The sequence below is a fragment of the Octopus bimaculoides genome, chromosome 1, assembly GCF_046866305.1.
Source record: "Octopus bimaculoides isolate indiv1 chromosome 1, ASM4686630v1, whole genome shotgun sequence".
NCBI classification, from domain to species: domain Eukaryota; kingdom Metazoa; phylum Mollusca; class Cephalopoda; order Octopoda; family Octopodidae; genus Octopus; species Octopus bimaculoides.
In genome coordinates this window covers 21,295,447-21,311,887 of record NC_142928.1, presented here as the reverse complement: position 1 = coordinate 21,311,887, position 16,441 = coordinate 21,295,447, and the positions used below count along the sequence as shown (strand labels likewise).

The 16,441-nt window shown below is 38.1% G+C and overlaps 1 protein-coding gene across 12 annotated transcripts in view; it reads left to right on the top strand.

Moving 5' to 3' along the window:
* The first annotated feature begins 301 nt into the window (after nt 1-301).
* The window catches only part of LOC106882326 (putative phospholipid-transporting ATPase IIB), a 103,129-nt gene continuing 86,989 nt past the window's right edge, over nt 302-16,441 (top strand). For 4 of the 12 annotated variants that reach the window (XM_089349001.1, XM_089349011.1, XM_089349016.1 and 1 more), the window contains exon 1: nt 302-544. In XM_089349001.1, coding sequence (XP_089205127.1) covers nt 468-544 — 77 coding nt within the window. In that variant the 5' untranslated portion in view covers nt 302-467. Of the gene's footprint in view, nt 545-1,847; nt 2,286-16,441 lie in introns of those variants that run through there. The other 8 variants (XM_089349039.1, XM_089349050.1, XM_089349061.1 and 5 more) reach the window with 2 other exon arrangements.

The following is a 16,441-nucleotide window of genomic DNA, read 5'->3' as shown; positions in this document are numbered from 1 at the left end:
TATTGCAAACGAGAAAGTGCTGAAATATGGCTGACTGAGTCCAGTTATCTCCCTTCCTCACTCCTTTCTGTTTTATTAAAAAGCTGTTTACATTTCTATTATATTTTTACTACGGATGTTCTATATTTTTTTTGTTATCTTTACAATCGACGGAAGAAAGAAAAAGAAGTTTTGATAAAATAGTTCCATGTTTATATAAATGAAAATTTTATTTTTTGCAAACTCATTCACCTTTAAAAAAAAAAAACAAGAAAAAAAAAACAAGATAAGTACCAGCACATGTTGCGAGATAATTAAAATCAATAACAGGACCATTGTTAAGTGGCACTTCGTCACTGTTTTACTTCGAGATTGAAAGTGTCTCCCGGATTTGTGTTGATAGTCAGATACATACGTAAGTGAGCAGTAGTATATTGCACAGCAGTTATTTAGCTGTGGGGAAGTGAACAATGTCGAGCAGATAAGGGATGAATCTACTAGAGGCTAGAGTACACTTCAAACATGGCAAAAACTCGACAAACTACAGAGCCCTCAGACGTCATCGGTAGGCATTTTTCCCCAACTTGCAACTCTATTCTAATGGTTTTAGGTTTATTACTATAATATAACTTTCTATAACCTTCTCAGCAGTTTACATTTAGTTATTTTCTCTTCTAACTACCCTGCATTCACTCTCGATATATTAAAGAGATAATGACTTGGCATACTTTAAAAACTCACCAAATAAATCAATAATAATCTTCCTTTAACCAAAATGAAATTAAAACTTATATAAAGAACAACAAAACTCTCAGTAAGTCAATCGGGGGAACTGACTGTAAACATTATTAATTTATGTACTTAACGGTTTAGGAATGTTTTAGAAGGGAAATAAACTTGCTGTTGATTGTTAGCAAATCTTTTGTCAATATTCTAGCAGGAAGACGATGAGAATTACTCGATAGATTATTTAAATTTATTTATTCAATATTCTATTTTTCAGCGAATACAATCTGTCCTATCTCAATCTTGACACAGACTTGTTGATTCCGTTCCAGTAAACAGTAATAAAAGCCGGTTTGAAGCTTTCTTCAACAGCTTAACTTCAGATCGATAGTCTCAGCACTAAACTTATTGATTGACAGATGGTTGTTGTTGGTGTGGCGTGGCAGATATTTTTTTAACTAGGAATAAACTGAGGAATTCTGATATAACCCATCCAAATTGAGTGTTTGATAGCAAGAAGGGTTTTAATGTCTTAATACCAATTAAACACACGCATATATATATTGGAATCTGCGTTACACAGGTGAAATACGTATTGTCTGTGATTAAAATTCGTTCTGCCCAAATATGTTGTCTGGAACCCTTGATCCTTACTTCTAGAGGGTCGTTGATTGTTAATTAATAGGTTGGTCGCAGACGGATTTTACCAAATTAGACTAGATTGACACAATCGACTGTCAGTAAGGACAGAACAGCGAAACCAAAATAGACTCAGCTGATAAATATGAATCATCCATTATGATTAGAGTAAATATTTAGTTAAGAACGGGTCTAGGTTAGTAAATAACCGAACAAAATATTTCCTATTGTGTCTGGCCATGTTACCAAACTACTCACTTCAGATTATTTCATAACGACTTACTCTCTTGATAAGACTGGGTTTTTTTTTCACGAAGTTGTATTTCATCATTCACCTTCCATTGTTGCTTTTATTATTATTATTATCATCATTATTATTATTATTATTATTATTATTATTATTATTATTATTATTATTACTATTGCTACCTCTCACCACCTCTCTCTCTAAGCAAGTGCAACAACCTACCTACAAATCTCTACCTCTCTCTCTCTAGTTACACACACACATAATATAGCTGATGCATTCGTCAGGACTATAACTTGTTTATATCCTGCATTCAGTTGTTGACATTGCTTCTAAGTGACTGCTGTGAAGAGGTGACTTTTTCTTTATATTATATTACGACACAGCCTTATATATATTAATTATCACCATTCCTTACTCGTTGCATTACACACCGACTTCTATATCTGTTCTCATCTCTGGCAATGTAGTCATTTCTATGCAATCCACATTCCGTAATCTTCTACCAGTTGTGAATGAATGTATAGAAGCAGTGAGCTGTGACCTGTTTAACTGGTTAATTATTATATCTCAACCCATATATTGTATTCGCCACAATTCGACAGTTAGTGACTACTGTATATAGAGAACAGTTACTAGTGATTTAACTTCTATCTGGCTGCAATACTATCTTGTGATAAGCCTCCCACCAACAGTAAGTCTCTATTCTGTAACAACCTCCATATACTAAGCACATTTTTTTTATTCATAATTATTGTAATTTATATGTACTCTTCCTTTCTCTCAACTTAAACCCCTGAATATATACATAGTACCTCTCGCTTTCAGCATATATATATATATATATATACACACACACACACTCATACATGCAATATATATATATATATATATATATATATATATGCACACAAACATATATATATATACATACGACATATACATGCATAGACCCGCACATATAGTTCTTTCTCTCAAAAAATGAATATCCATCAATCTGTCTATTATGTATGCATGTGTATATATGTGTAGAGAGAATCTCTACATATGAAATTCTCTCTCTCTCTCTCTCTCTCTCTCTCTCTCTCTCTCTCTCTATATATATATATATATATATATATATATATATATATATATACACACACAGATGTGTGTGTGCGCGCACTATTACTACATGGCGAAGAAGTTGGCTTCATAATCATGAGGTCCCAGTTTTGATTTTGTTGCATGACATCATGGGCAAGAGTCATTTTCTATGAACTCCGGACGACCTGTACATTGGGAATGAAATTGTATAGACGGAAACCGTGTACAAGCCTGTTAGTTGAATTGTACCTGGAATTCAAACGTACAGTCTTGTCACCCTGTCTCTATCTAGGTTGGCATGAAAAGGGTTAAGAGTACATGTGTCTGTGGAATATACAGCCACTTACATGCGAATTCATTGAGCCCGAGTTCATAGACTAAACTACTGAGCACTCATGGTTGTGAATTCTGAGATGCATTTAAAAGTAATTCACACATACATACATACATATCACATGTGCATCTGTCTGCCTGTCTGTCTGTCTATGTATGTATCTATCTATCTATCTATCTATCTATCTATCTATCTATCTATCTATCTATCTATCTATCTATCTATCTATCTATGTATGTATGTATTTATGAATATATCTATCTGTCTATCTATTTATCTGTCTATCTATGTATGTATGTATTTATGAATATATCTATCTGTCTATCTATTTATCTGTCTATCTATTTATGTATGTATGTATGTATGTATCTATCTATCTATCTATCTATCTATCTATCTATATCTATCTATGTATCTATCTGTCTATCTATGTATCTGTCTATCTCTGTCTATCTATGTCTGTCTGTCTGTGTGTGTGTATATATATATAATTTACATGTGTGTACACATAATATATGTGTGTGTGTGTGTAGATATATATAAAAGCATACATATTAAATGAGTGTGTGTATCATCATCATCATTTAATGTCTGTTTGTCATGCTGGCATGGGTTGGACTGACAGGAGCTGGCAAGGTCAGGAACCACATCAGGTCCCATAGTCTATTTTGGCTTGGTTTCTAAACTTTACAGAGTGTACCAGTGCTTTTTTATGTGGCACCAGCACCATTGCTTTGTACATGACACCACATCTGTACTTTTTATGTTTCACCAGCACCAGATGCTTTTTACATGGTGCCAGCACCTGTCATGGGCAAGCATTACCAAGGTGGTTTTAGGATATCAATTCTGTTCTGTTTTATGGGCAGATCGTTTTTTGAGTATGTCTCTCTCTCTCTCTCTTTCTCTCTATCTCTCTCTCTCTCTCTCTCTCTCTCTCTCTCTCTCTCTCTCTCTCTCTCTCTCCACACACCACACAGGCCAAATTTGCAACCATAATGACCTCACTTTGATCCCACAGGATGAAAAGTGGTAGAGTGGGTGAGATGTAGCTTGGTTCCAGGTCCAAGTGAAGTCTCTTATGAGTTCTGTAAAAACCACCCAAAGCTACTTCATTGGCTTTGGATGGCCCTGAAGGTGATTGGGAGGAGGGGAAAGATTGCTCAGTCATGGAAATACGCTGAAGGTTTACCTTAAGAGGAGGGAGCTGGGATCAACCAGCAGATGTTTCGTTTCTGCTGAATAGTCGACACATCATTCTAAAAGTGAAGCATACCAGGAATTCCTGGCTGTTATGAACACACATGCATGGTAACCCAGCTCATCAAAGAGGCAAGAAAGGAGAGAAGGGATCTGGCTGTACTCTGGTTTGATGTGTCCAATACTTATAGTTCAGTATTAGACAAGTCAATAAAAAAAGTTTTATCAGTGAGACACCATATGCTCCTGAAAGTAAAAGACTATTATTGACTATTTTATAGTAAGTTTAATTTGAGGGTTTCCCTTGGCCAGTTGACATTTTACTGTCACCAGCTAGAAGTTAGAATAATTACTGGGTATACTATCTCAGTCTCCCTCATCATGTTGGTGATAAGCATGCTGGTCAAGACAGCAGAAAAGGAGTATTGGACTAAATCAGTTGTAATCTAACTACCCATCAGATCCTTCATGGACAACCCCACAATGACAACAACAGTGTGGGGAGCTACAGTGGATATTCCAGGAGTTAGAGAAGCTCATGGCATAAGGTGAAAGAGTTTCAAACGCACAAAAATCCTGCTGTATGGTTTTGGAGAAAGGGAAAATTATCAACAGGTTCTGCTTTAATGTGGAAGAAAACTGGATTCTGTTGTCACAGAAGAACCAGTGAAGAGTTGTGGAAAGTTTCAACAGCTGTTTTCATCAAAGTGATCAGGACCTGGTTGAGAGCTATAGGTACATCTAGGATACTTGAAAGATACCTAGTTCTACCAGCATGGGATCCTCCTAAGAATCCTCTGACCTTGCACATCTATGAATTCCCCCTGACAGTGGAAGGCTTTGAGCATAAGGTAAGTATCCATCTTTGCAGACAGTTATATTGGATTGTATGGAAACAGTAACAAGCTCAGGCTTCCATTGAATTCTCTCAGGGAGGAATTCAAGGTGACAGGGACATCTAAGTGTCCAATGCAGGGGTCACCAACCTTTTATTTCTGCTCCTGGGCGGAAGTAGAAGGCAGCCATAGGAGTCCATCAGCAGTGGAGTGGCTGAAACACAAGGCCCTTCTTGGGAGTGTTACATAGGGTAAGACTGGCCTGCAAAACAACCTGATATTATAAGGCCTGCATGAAGGAATGGTAGAAGCTAGTGCAGGAGGAGGTGCATGTGTTAGTGGAGAAAGAGCAGGCTAGAAGAGTGATAGTATTGCTGAAATGGGTTACTTGGATGACGTGGGAGCCTATAGAGCAGGCTGTTAGCTGGTAGGACGTCTGGAAGTGGAACTCTCAGAGGATAAGTTCTTGATTTGGTGGTGAGAGTCTATGATGTCCTCCCAGTGCATTCAACCTACTTACATGGTCTGTAGGGGAAACACCTACATGCCCCTTATCTTCTAAGACGGATGCTTGAACACATCTTGGACAAGGTGAAGGACACTATCACAGTTATCATTTGCAGACCCTCAAGACTATTGCTGAAGCAATCTGCAAAGGGATCAGTGACAGCAGAAATACCCTCTGAAACCCAGGAAGATTATCTTTGTTTAAAGAGAGATTGGGTTGAAGAAAAGAATCAATAGCTTCAATGGTTTGCTCTCCTCAGCACATAGCTGAATAAACAAAGAGAAACAGTTAAAATTTCTGTCAGTCCTTGTTAAGGCCAGATGTCATTTTGGTTTCTGAGGAAATAAGATGGCTTATCTGACTGAAGTTAACTGTACCCTCAGAAAAGAAGTTGGAGGATGCATGAAAGAGGATGAAAGCAAAGTACTAGGAGTTTCTGGAAACCTGTCTCAGGAACGGATGGAGAACCAGATGTTTGCTAGCGGAGGTGGGCAGTCAAAGATTTGAAGATCATTCCCTTAGTAATGCCACTTTGGCACAACTTTGATCAACCTAAGTCAGTTTACATGGATGAAGGTGTATGTTGTAAGACTTGAAACACCCAGTAACTCAAGGTTACAACAAAGATAATGTGCCCAAGTAATGCATCTGTAAATGTATGTATTTTATATATATATATATATATATATATATACACAACACATACACACATGCACATTGAACTCACTGTGCCATATGAAAGCAGAATGAAGGAAGCCCACATCTACAAGACCAAAAGATATGAAGTCTATTCATTTGGCTGAGAGAATCTGGTTCCTAAACCTTGCCATAGAGGTAGGTGAAAGAGGGTTTGTGGGCAATTCTGCATATGGTCTCATGAAGAAGGCTTTCAATTTCTGGGAGAAAGAGAATGAGCTCTTAAGGCAATGGTAGAAGCAGCTGAGTGAGAAGAGTTCCAACTAGATCTGGTCAAGAAGGAATGGAAATGAATTTCAAAAGGCATAATTTATCTTACAATCTACTGGCATCTTTGACTGAATTGGTTAGTACTTTGGATCTGGAATACCTTAATCACCCAGGAGGGTTGCAATACAGGCATTAGTACAGAATGTGACAGCAGGGGAGTATCCTGGAGTCATGACCTAAATGCAGCCCAGCTTCTTTAGAGAGTAAGGAGTTAAGGGTCAAGACACTTGCATGAGGAGGGCTTCTTCTCTGAAAACCTTCTGCTGTTCAGCTCTCCCTAGAGTTTTTTACTACTGCTATTATATTGATCATCATCATCATTGCCATTGTTGTTTTACTGTACACTTGTATGTGCTTGCATGTATGGGTTGGCTGGCATTCAGTGAGGCAGATTTTCTACTGCTAGATGCCCTTCCTTTTGCCAACCTTCACTTGTTTCTAAGCAAGATAATATTCTCTCATGGCTAGACAAGTTTCTGTGGAAGATTGAAAATGAATGACACTGCATGTATGACAGTGACACTCATTTACAACTATCATGTCACCTCAAGATGGATGGACACATACACACATACACGTACATATGCAAACATTTTGATACCAGCTTCCATCACTACCCTTGTTTCAACATGTCTCACCATACTTGTGTGGATGGATGGATCTGCTCTAGCACTAAGCATATCTAATCAATATGGTCTTTTATTATCCTCTGCATGAGATGCCGCTTCTTCAGATCAATCTTCATTACTTTGTCCTGTGTCTTCCTTGATCTCTATCTTCCTCAGTTTCCACTAACTTGGAGTATGGGTATGAGAATAGCCAGCTCAGAGGAACAGATGCCATTATAATAATGATAGAAAAGGCAGAGAAAGCACACAATCTGTGGGTTGCTACTAGAATGTGTCAGTAAGTGATTTAACAACAGATGATGGCCCTTCTCTGAATGTGCTTCAGAGTGTCCATGTACATAGAAGCAATGATGCACTACATCAGAGATAGTTATGGTTTGTTATAATCAAGAAAGTGATGGAAAGAAAATGAAAGATGTTTATGAAAGTAAGACTTGTAAGAGAGGGCACAATGATATGCAACTCAGGAGGGCATGTGGGTTACATTGGGTATTAACTGGTATAATTTGGAAAGACAGAGGAAGGGGAAGTGGCCAGATATGGATGGTGGAGGTAGAGGTGGTGATTGAATATGCCCAAATCCAATACTTTCCTCTCAGTTTATGAGTGCATGATACATTTAATAGAAGAGATGTTAGAGATAAGAAGGTATCACATAAGCAGGATAGAACATTGATGGTGACCTATCAAGTACAGATGGGTAGCATCCCAGATGTACATAAATATATACACATAATACTTATCCAAGCTTCTACCACTATCCCTCTATTTTAACATATCCAGTACTGTGTAATACTAATTGAAATGCTCCTCTGTCATCTCCTTCGTCAGATTTAAAAATGTGATACCACTTTTCATTACCTTCCTCAGTATCTGTCTTCCACAGATACCATTCACATTTGTTTGGCACTTCTTTATGCAGCTGTCACCCTCCATATACTTCACAAGCTAATGCCAGCTCAATTTTCTTTTTTGCATACCATATCTAAATTCCTTTGTACTCAGTTTTTTTCTTAGTTCATTTGTTTTTTTGCATCTTTGCATATTTGTCTGACACATCTAATGAAGCATCTTCACATTCCTTCTGCATTTAAAGCCCATGTCTTTTGGGCTATGAAGCATCACATTTCGTGCACAAGCATCATAGACTCTGGTCATCTTTTGAGGGAGAAACCTTTTGTTGCTTTGTGGTGGAACAGCTCCCTGAACTTATTCCAAGCCATTTTTACCCTGACTGTCACATTTTTGGAACACCTGTCCCCACAACCAATTAGATCACCTAGGTAACACAAACTATCAAATACTTTTAGGGAGCTCTTCAGATATTTGAGAGAATCTATTTCTTGAGTGCTCATAGAATTTATTGCTCCAGTGCACCTGCTGCATGTGAAATCTACTTTCTCTGTTAGCCTGCTTGTGATCAGGATATACCTCTTGAATGTCCATTATTTATATGGGGTAAATCTTACAAAATTCCTACCAATTCCTTTTCTGCATGCAGAATATGACCTTTTCTTTACTATCAGGGTCCTGTCTTCCTACTTACTAAAACTTTTGTTTTTGATAAGTTAATTTAAGGTCCTTCAATTTCAGATTTTCTTTCCATGTCTAGAACTTTTGCCCCCATTCTTTTAGAGATTCTGTAGCTAAGACATCAGCATACAGGAGTTTCCAATGACAGCTGCTCTTAAACTTCTCTATTATGACCTTGTATACTATAATAAACAAGAAATGGCTGAACTGAGACCATCAGGGCTCAGTTCTCAGCCCTACCTACTTGTTAAATTTATTGCTGAACTCATTCTTGATTGCACCTTTGTCCATGGATTGTACAACCTCACAAAGCCTTTCTCCTACTCCTAGTTTCCTTAGCAACCATCAGATCATAGAGCAAGGGACTTTATCTTTTCCAGATTGATGATGCTAGGTATTGCAGCTTTCTCCTACCTATGTACTTCTTACGAGGAAGTATGTCTCACTGGGAATGTGACATTAGTGGTATTTCTTCCTGGTGTAAAGCCAAACTACATGTAATCTACAGACTAAATCTGTTTCTATTAATTTTTTTTGTTTTGTTTTTGCAATAACCTGTTCTGTAACTTTCATAACCTTCTCTAACAACTTGATACCTCTGTAGTTTTCTCTCAGTTGTGCATCTCTTTTTCCCTTATAACAATTTATTATTATACTGCCATACCAGTCACTGAATATGTAACTGGCAATTCAAGTGATTAGTTTTGATTCCAATTTTGCCAGATATTTCAAGCATCTCAGTGACCATCCCTGTTGAACCAACTGTCTTCTTTACTTTCATATCCTTAATTACTCTATTTCACATCTTGAATTACTGCTGTAACTCAGATGGCTAGTAAACTCTGTTGGATCTTCTTGGGTAGATTCTCTGACCCCCATGAATTCTTTACTTTCAACAACCTCTCATACTAGCACATCCAGGTTGCTTAATTTTCAGTGTCAGTGTTCTGTTATTGATCTGTATACACTTCTCCCCAACGACATCTTGTTTCATTCAGTCTGGAGCACCTCATGTCTATTGACAACTGATAAAAAGATAAAACTTAGGAATGTCTGTACTGTCTTTCTATTTTCCCTGTAAATTCTCATTCTCTGTATTTTTTTAATTATATTATTTGTAATGAAGCAATTATATCTCTCTGAATGTTTTCTGTATATATGCACACACACACACACACATACATTATACATGCATGCATGACAGAGTTGTTAAAGCATTGGATAGAATACCTGGCATTAGTTATTCTGATTCCCTGCACTCTTGAGTTCACATCCTACTGAGGTCAACTTTGCTTTCCATCCATTTGGAGTTGATAAAAATAGTGCCAATCCAAGCCAGTAGATTAGTGGACCTTTAAAAATATCAGACTAACTACCTTGTGGTATGTGTCCAGAGTTCAAATCCTGTCCTGACCTACATGAGTGGTTGACTTAAGACTTAACCTGTCACCTGGTTAAAAAACACCACCTAATAACTTGGGTGCCCTTAGAGGAGTCCACTCTATTGTAAGGCCTGTGATTTGAGGATACCTTTCTCTCTTTCTCTCACATCTGTCTTGGAGGTCCTGTAATGGGTCATGGGCACTGCCTTCTATCTATCTATCTGTCTGTCTGTCTGTCTATATTTATTTATACAAATCTTTAAATTGTTTCAGCTTTAAAGCTGCGGTGATGCTGGAGCACCACCGTTGACTGTGCTACACCATTATTTGAAACCTCCTCTTATATGTGGCATTTGGTGAATGAGGTGGGTTTGATGCTGCTGCCTTCATCTATGTTTCCTGCCATGAGGTAGGCTCATCTGGAACCCTTGACAGGAGGAGATCCAGTTTTGGTTTGAAGACATCTACATCCACACCATGCAGGTCTCTCAGGCATTTTAGAAGGATATTGAAGAGCTGTGGGCCCTTGAAACCCAAGCTATTGCAGTGTCTGGTCTTGTATTTTGATGGTGATGCTGGGATCTTTGGTACTATGTAATAGTACCCCGTTCTGTTGTTTGTATAACTTTCAGTGCCAAAGTTTGTTACAAAGGCCTTCCTGGATTTTCCAGATGTATGTCACTACATATCTTTCCCGCCTTCATTCTAGGGAGAAGAGTTCTAATTCTTTCAGCCCTTCCCAGTAGTTGATATGTTGCATTGAGACAATTTCCTTTTTGTAGCTTCATTGGCTTGCTTCGAGTTCTGCTATTAATTTTATATTGTGTGGTGACCATAGTTGGGAGCAGTAGTCCAAGCAGCTGAGGACATATGCCCTCCAAAGGACCATCATTGTTTCCTTTACTCTTGTGTTGAAAGTTAAGAGGATCCATCCAGCTAGCTGTCTGCATTTTATTATTGGTAATATAAACTTGGAAGGATGCATCATTACTCATGTCAATGCCCAGGTCACTCACTGATTTTGATTCAGGGATTGCAATTCCTCCTGGGCCAGTGTATCCTGTCTGCATGTTGTTCAGTCTAGTGTGCTGGTAATGTGTGTATATATATATATATATATATTATCTGTTGCACATACACAGTGTGTTTTGTTTATATGCCAAATTTGCTGTGGGTTAGCATCCAGGGAAAGTTCCTCAAACAATGCCAAGTGTTAAAGAACACCTGAATGTCACAGACCAGGTGAGACAACTCACCTTGAAATCAGTGAGAATGACAGATATCGGTATTGTGGTTTATCATTACCGTGTACTTGGATCATCTCGAAAACAAAGTGCATCGTTGGTCTATGACTTATATGCAAATAGTGCAAAGTCTATTTGCTGATGTGCTGTGGGGCAGTATGTGTGTAATCCTTTAATGCTTCCATGCCAGCATGATAAGTGGACATTAAAAGATTCATTCTGTCAAACTGTACAGTCCCAACTAGAAGGGTTTGACAAAATCCAATGAGTCCGTGGACTTTATTATGCTCTAGTGTCTGCTTTTACATTATTTCTATGTCTGGATGCTCCTCTTTATGCCAACCATTTAACTGTGCATTGAGTGCTTTTTTTGTGATACTAGCACAAGCAAGGTCACCATGAAGCTCACAAAACTAAGTGGGGTTCTGCCATGGGTCAGCTGGTTTAGCAAAATTCAAAAGGTTGCAAGACCAGATTTTGTTCTGATCTCTCAATTTTGGCATGGTTTATATGGCTGGATATACTATGTCTTACCTAACACTGACAACTTTATAGAGTATACTGGGAGGATGTTTTCATACATATTGCCTTACTGTCAGCAATACTAAAAAAGCCTCTTTAGCGCTGTTGTCACTGCTCAAATTAATTACCAGCCATTTACAGAGTGTACTGTGTACTTTTTGTGGAACCAGCACTGTTGAAGTTTCCTTGTAGCTTACAAAGTGAAAGAGCTCCCATGGTGAATGGGACAGATTTATTGTGAGCAGATGGTAGTGTAGAGAATAATAGAAGGAATAGTGCTGGGAATGGGATTAATGAAGATAGAGGAGAAAGGAAGAGAAAGAATAATGTAAGAGATTAGTGTGAAGGAGAAGAGGGACATGATGGTAATGATAATGGGGTTGGGCTGAGTAGGTGGACCTAGTTATGAGGTGAGTCAGTATATGCCAAAATAGGTAAAATGATGTGCTAGTGCCTAAGACAGTTTTTATTGGAGTCCCTCTCTTTCTCTCACACACACATACACACACACTTAAAAGTGTCAGGAAATTCTTACTACAGTCACAACATTTTAAGAAAGAGTTTTTCAAATTCAAAAAAATATTAATTATATAAAAAATTATAAAAAGTAACAGAATGAAACAACTCTTGAAAAGTAGCATTCACATGTGTAAGCACTGGTTGCTGTTTACAGCTTTTCAAACAAGCTATGGGGCAATCTGTATAGAGGAAATTGTTTTTAATAGTAATGTTGACTGATTCGTGTTTAGTTTTAGAATTTTTATAAAGTATTCTTCATTTGCATTTCATAGTTGATTATTTTTTTCTTTTATTTTGAAAAGTAAAGGGAATATTTTGAATTTTCTATTCATACAAATGTCTAGATGTTCACTACATGGAACATTTCTAAGAGATGAATGTTTGATTTGTTGCTTATGTATCCTAACTCAATGTATTAATTTTGATTCTGTTTGGTTGATATAGTTCTCATGGTAATGGGGCATGTTACAGTAAAAAAAATTTTTGTTATGCAATTCATATTTGCATTAATCTTCAGTTCTTTCTCATTCTTGAATCTTTTGGTTTTTGCCCTGTTCAATTATTTTGCATGTCCCACAACAAAGGTCTCCACCTTCTGTCACCTACCTGCATTATTTATTCTGATGTGAATTTCTCCTTTGTTAAGAGTCTTTTAAGATTTGGCGATTGTCTTCAGCTGTTGATAATTTGTTATTCTTTAATTATTTTCCTGAAATTTGATGATTAGTGTACGATTGGAAGGTATTGTTTGGCCAAGTGTAAGATGTTATGGTTTCTAACATTATGGATTACTACAAATGAAATATTTGTTTTTATCTGTAAGACAGATATTAAGATCTCTTTTTGCCTTTTTAACATAGCATGATTTACTAATTTTTTTTTTAGATATTTTTCATCTGAAGGAATATGTTAAGTTCAACCAGTCATCTCCCTCTTCTGTTCGTGTTCATAACTATTGAGCATGTATGTCTTGCCATATTAAATGAGATGCTTCTTTTAATATGAGATGGACAGCTGTAGGAAACATTCACAAAATGTCTATTGAAGATTTTCTATGGCTATCAAGGAAATGTTTATCTATCAAGGCTAGGAATTTTTTACCTACAAAAAAAGTGCAGGCTCTGTATAGATGAAAGAACACACATCTTTATTAGTTTGATGAAATATACTGACCTTTTAAACCCAGGGTTAGGTTTTTTTATAAAATGTATGCATCCTTATAAGTTTCTGTTATTGAACTGGAAGACACCTACCCAGTTAGACATGCAGTTTAAATGCACTTAACCCTTTACCCCCATTCGACTTCTTCCACTTATTTTAGATGTAAACATTCAACACTTTCTCATCTTTTTCTCACCAAGTAGCCATATCATTTTGCCTGAATGCTATGCTATACAAGCCTGTTCAATTACTGAACTATCTGAACATGAAGCATGAAGTAGTTCATGTATAACCACTGTATTCATTAAATGCTGTATATAAATTCATCATCATTCAATGTCCATGTTCCATGCTTGCATGGGTTGGATAGTCTTACAGGATCTGATGGGCTGAAGAACTGCATTGTACTCCAATGTTTGCTTTGGCAAGGTTTCTATGCCGAGATTCCTTTCCTAGTGTCAGTCACTTTACAGCATGTACTAGGTACTTTTTTCGTGCCAACAGCACTACTAAGATTACTATACAATTAGTAAGACTACATATTATGAGGGAGTGACTTTATGCTAGATGAGGGGTAAAAGTATGAAAGTAGGAGCTCTGAGTAAAAAATGATTTTTGCCATAGAGGAGCTACATGACTCTTCACATTTTAGAAGAGAGTGTGCGAGTGATTGACTGGAGCTGGAAAGTGATAAAGAAACATTATGGTGATGAGGTGTCAGGGTGGACTTCCAAGATACAAGGTGAGTAGAAATGAGTCAGGTAGAGGGATCAGGAGTGAGTGGAGAGAGAGAGTAGGAGATGACTGATAGTGCAGAGCAGAATAATAATGGTAAAATAGTAGACAGAAGGATGAGAGAGGGATAATGTTGGGTAGGTTGCAAGATTGGGTGGAGAAGAGAGAGACAGGTATAGTGCATGAGGAAGGTGAGAGACATATGTTAGTGGGAGATTAGAGATAATTTGGTAGTTCAATGGTGGGAGGTGGTCAATGAAAGTATGGGTGGAGAGAACAGTATTAATGGATGAAGGGTGGACAAAGAGTGAAATGGTTTTGGGTAGTAAGAAGGTAAATAGCATCAAGGAAGTGCTACCATTATAGAGGTAATAGGGGTCTCTTGAGGAAGGAGGAAATTAAGTGAATGGACCAGTTGTGCATATAGAAAAGTTAGGCATAAGAGGCATCAGATGTAGTGTGCAAGAGAGACGACTGCACTGGTATGGTCGTCTAATGTGTATAGACGAAGACAGCTGTGTAAAGAAGTTCTGATCTCTAACTGTGGAGGGAACCTGTTGTAGAAGTAGACCCAGGAAGACATGGGGATGAAGTGGTGAAGCACGATCTTTGAACTTTGAACCTCACAGAGACAATGACTAGTGTCTGAGACGTTTGGCAACATGCTGTGCTTGAGAAGACCCATCAAGCCAAGTGAAATTGTAGTCATGGCTGATGCTGGTGTCACATAACTGGCACCTGTGCCGGTGGCATGTAAAGAGCACTTTTTGAGTGTTGGGCCTCACAGAGGCAAAGTGGCTGAGTTCCTTTCAAGTGTTGGGCCTCATGGAGGCAGTGACTGAGACCTTTGGCAGTATGTAGTGCTTGAGAAGAAGACCCATCAAGCTGAGCACACAGTGGTGGCAGATACTGGTGTCATGCAAATGGCACCTGTGCCAGTGGAACGTTTTAGCACTCATTACACTCTCAGAGTGGTTGGCATTTAGGGAATCCAGTCAAATCAGACTGAAGTTTGCTGCAGCATTCCAGCTTAACAGCCCTGCTCAAACCGTCCAACTCATGTAAGCATGGACAATGGACATTAAATGATGATGATGATAATGATGTTTAGTGATGTAAACAGGAAAAATAGAACTCAGAACATTAACATATCATGTGATCATATGACTAACCAGACTATCAGATGTTGTTACACATTGCTGGTCACAATATACTTTGCATTGTTTTAGCCTTCCAATGACACCACCCTGGTATCTAGACAAGTAGGCTAACATTCCCTGCTGATCAAAGTGGGGGGGGCTGGAAGAAAGTGTAATGAAGTGTTTTGCTCAAGAACACAATGTGCTGCTCTGTATGGGAACTGAACCCTTGAGCTAACCACTAGGCTATGCACCTTCACATTTGCGTGTACACACACACACACACACACAGATACATACAGACAGACAGACACACACACACCCACACACACACACACACAGAGGGTGCGGTGAATGAATTGTTGTCTAAATTACGCAAAAATGAAAATAAAACTGACATCTCATTTTAACAGATATATTTACCAAAATTACATAAAAATGTCTTGAAATACTAAAGAGTAAAATAATTCAATAAAATCGCCATTGGCTTCAACCACAGCCTCCAAATGACTTCAGAATCTTTTGCAACTCTTCTGGATAGTCTCCTTGTTTAAGTTGGTGAATGCTGCCATAATCCTTGCCCTCAGTTCATCTCTGGCATTACATGGAGTTTTATTGGTCTCTCACTTACCTGCACCCCACATAATAATCAAGGGGGTTACAGTCTGGAGAGTTAGGTGGCCAGATGTTAGGGGTGATGTGGTCACAGAAATTGTCTGACAGCCATGACTAGGTTCTCTTGCTTGTGTGGCATGGTGCAGAGTCCTGTTGTCAGACATAGGGTCTTCCAGCAGCTACCCTCTTGACCCAGGGCAGCACTACCCTCTCCAGACACTTGATGTAGGCCTCTGTGTTGAGTCTGACTGAGGCTGTGTGGGAAGATGAATGGAGATATAATGTCGTCATCACTAGTGATCACTCCAAACACCATGATGTTGACTGGATGTTTGATTTTTATTACTCTTGGTCTATGTTTTGGGGACTCATATTGATACCCAACTCTCTGAAATGTTTGTTTTGGAGCTTCTGGTGTGAATGCCAAGCAGTACAGTATGT